Below are 1,107 nucleotides of genomic sequence, written 5' to 3'. Positions count from 1 at the left end.
AACCTCGGTCTGGGTTCGGTTTGAATGTGAACGGCAAGCGGACCAGAGACCGCTCCAGAAGCAGGAAGTGGACTACAGCGCAGGGCATTCTGGGTAAAGGCAACCAAAGCTAACGTGCTAGCCTAGCGCTAGCGTAGCGTCAGAGCCAGACTAAGAACTTTGTTTTTAATTATGAGAATAAAGTCATTATTTACCAGAGTAAATGGTTRTTTTAATGGGACAGAAGCGAAGGTGTCGCCGCCCTGCAGGCTGGTCGCTTTGTGAAATGCTGTGAATTTTCCAAACTGAACAGAAATCTGAGATAATTTCTGAAGAATCAGACATGAGAGGAAATCCTGCTGGATCAGAAATATTAATAAGCTGATTKTGATTAGAGGAAAACATCATGCAGGGTTCAAGGAAAAGGCTTTTTCAGACGTGGTGCTGAGGGTCGGAGTCGCTGGAGGCAGCCGCTGCTCGTTTACCTCCAGGTCGACGCTGTGATGCAACTTCCTGTCCCTTTGAGCTCACCGCTCCTCATTACTCCTGCTTTCCAAGCCGAGCTGCAGCTCAGATCTGTGCTAACCTCCCTGTGCTCCCCCAGGTGGCCAACCAGGTGGTGCAGGCGCTGCTCACGCAAAAGGTTGGTTCCTGCCGCACTCAGAAGAAAGAGCCCAAACACTTTGAGTTAGCCGGGCTGAGACTGAGGGTAGCGACGCAGAAACCTCCATGAACAGAGCTTAGCTTAGCTTAGCATAGAGTAACTTAGCTTAGCATAGAGTAACATAGCTTAGCTTAGCTTAGCATAGAGTAACATAGCTTAGTATAGCTTAGCTTAGCATAGAGTAACATAGCTTATCTTAGCTTAGCATAGAGTAACATAGCTTAGTATAGTTTAGCTTAGCATAGAGTAACATAGCTTAGTATAGCTTAGCTTAGCATAGAGTAACATAGCTTAGTATAGTTTAGCTTAGCATAGAGTAACATAGCTTATCTTAGCTTAGCATAGAGTAACATAGCTTAGTATAGTTTAGCTTAGCATAGAGTAACATAGCTTATCTTAGCTTATCTTAGCTTATCTTAGCTTAGCATAGAGTAACAGCTTTGTATAGCTTAGCTTATCTTAGC

The 1,107-nt window shown here is 44.5% G+C and overlaps 1 protein-coding gene across 1 annotated transcript in view; it reads left to right on the top strand.

Annotated features, from left to right (window-relative positions):
* Nucleotides 1–583: 583 nt before the first annotated feature.
* The window catches only part of LOC103460713 (nck-associated protein 5), a gene marked incomplete at its 5' end in the record, with an annotated part of 25,056 nt that continues 24,532 nt past the window's right edge, over nt 584–1,107 (top strand). The window contains one exon of the mRNA XM_017303443.1: nt 584–688. Within this exon, the coding sequence (XP_017158932.1) occupies nt 584–688 (105 nt within the window). The remainder of the gene's footprint in view (nt 689–1,107) is intronic.

This window comes from Poecilia reticulata, unplaced genomic scaffold (assembly GCF_000633615.1).
Source record: "Poecilia reticulata strain Guanapo unplaced genomic scaffold, Guppy_female_1.0+MT scaffold_277, whole genome shotgun sequence".
Classification (NCBI taxonomy): domain Eukaryota; kingdom Metazoa; phylum Chordata; class Actinopteri; order Cyprinodontiformes; family Poeciliidae; genus Poecilia; species Poecilia reticulata.
Note: the sequence above shows the minus strand (reverse complement) of the source record. Positions and strands in the feature narration are given on the sequence as shown.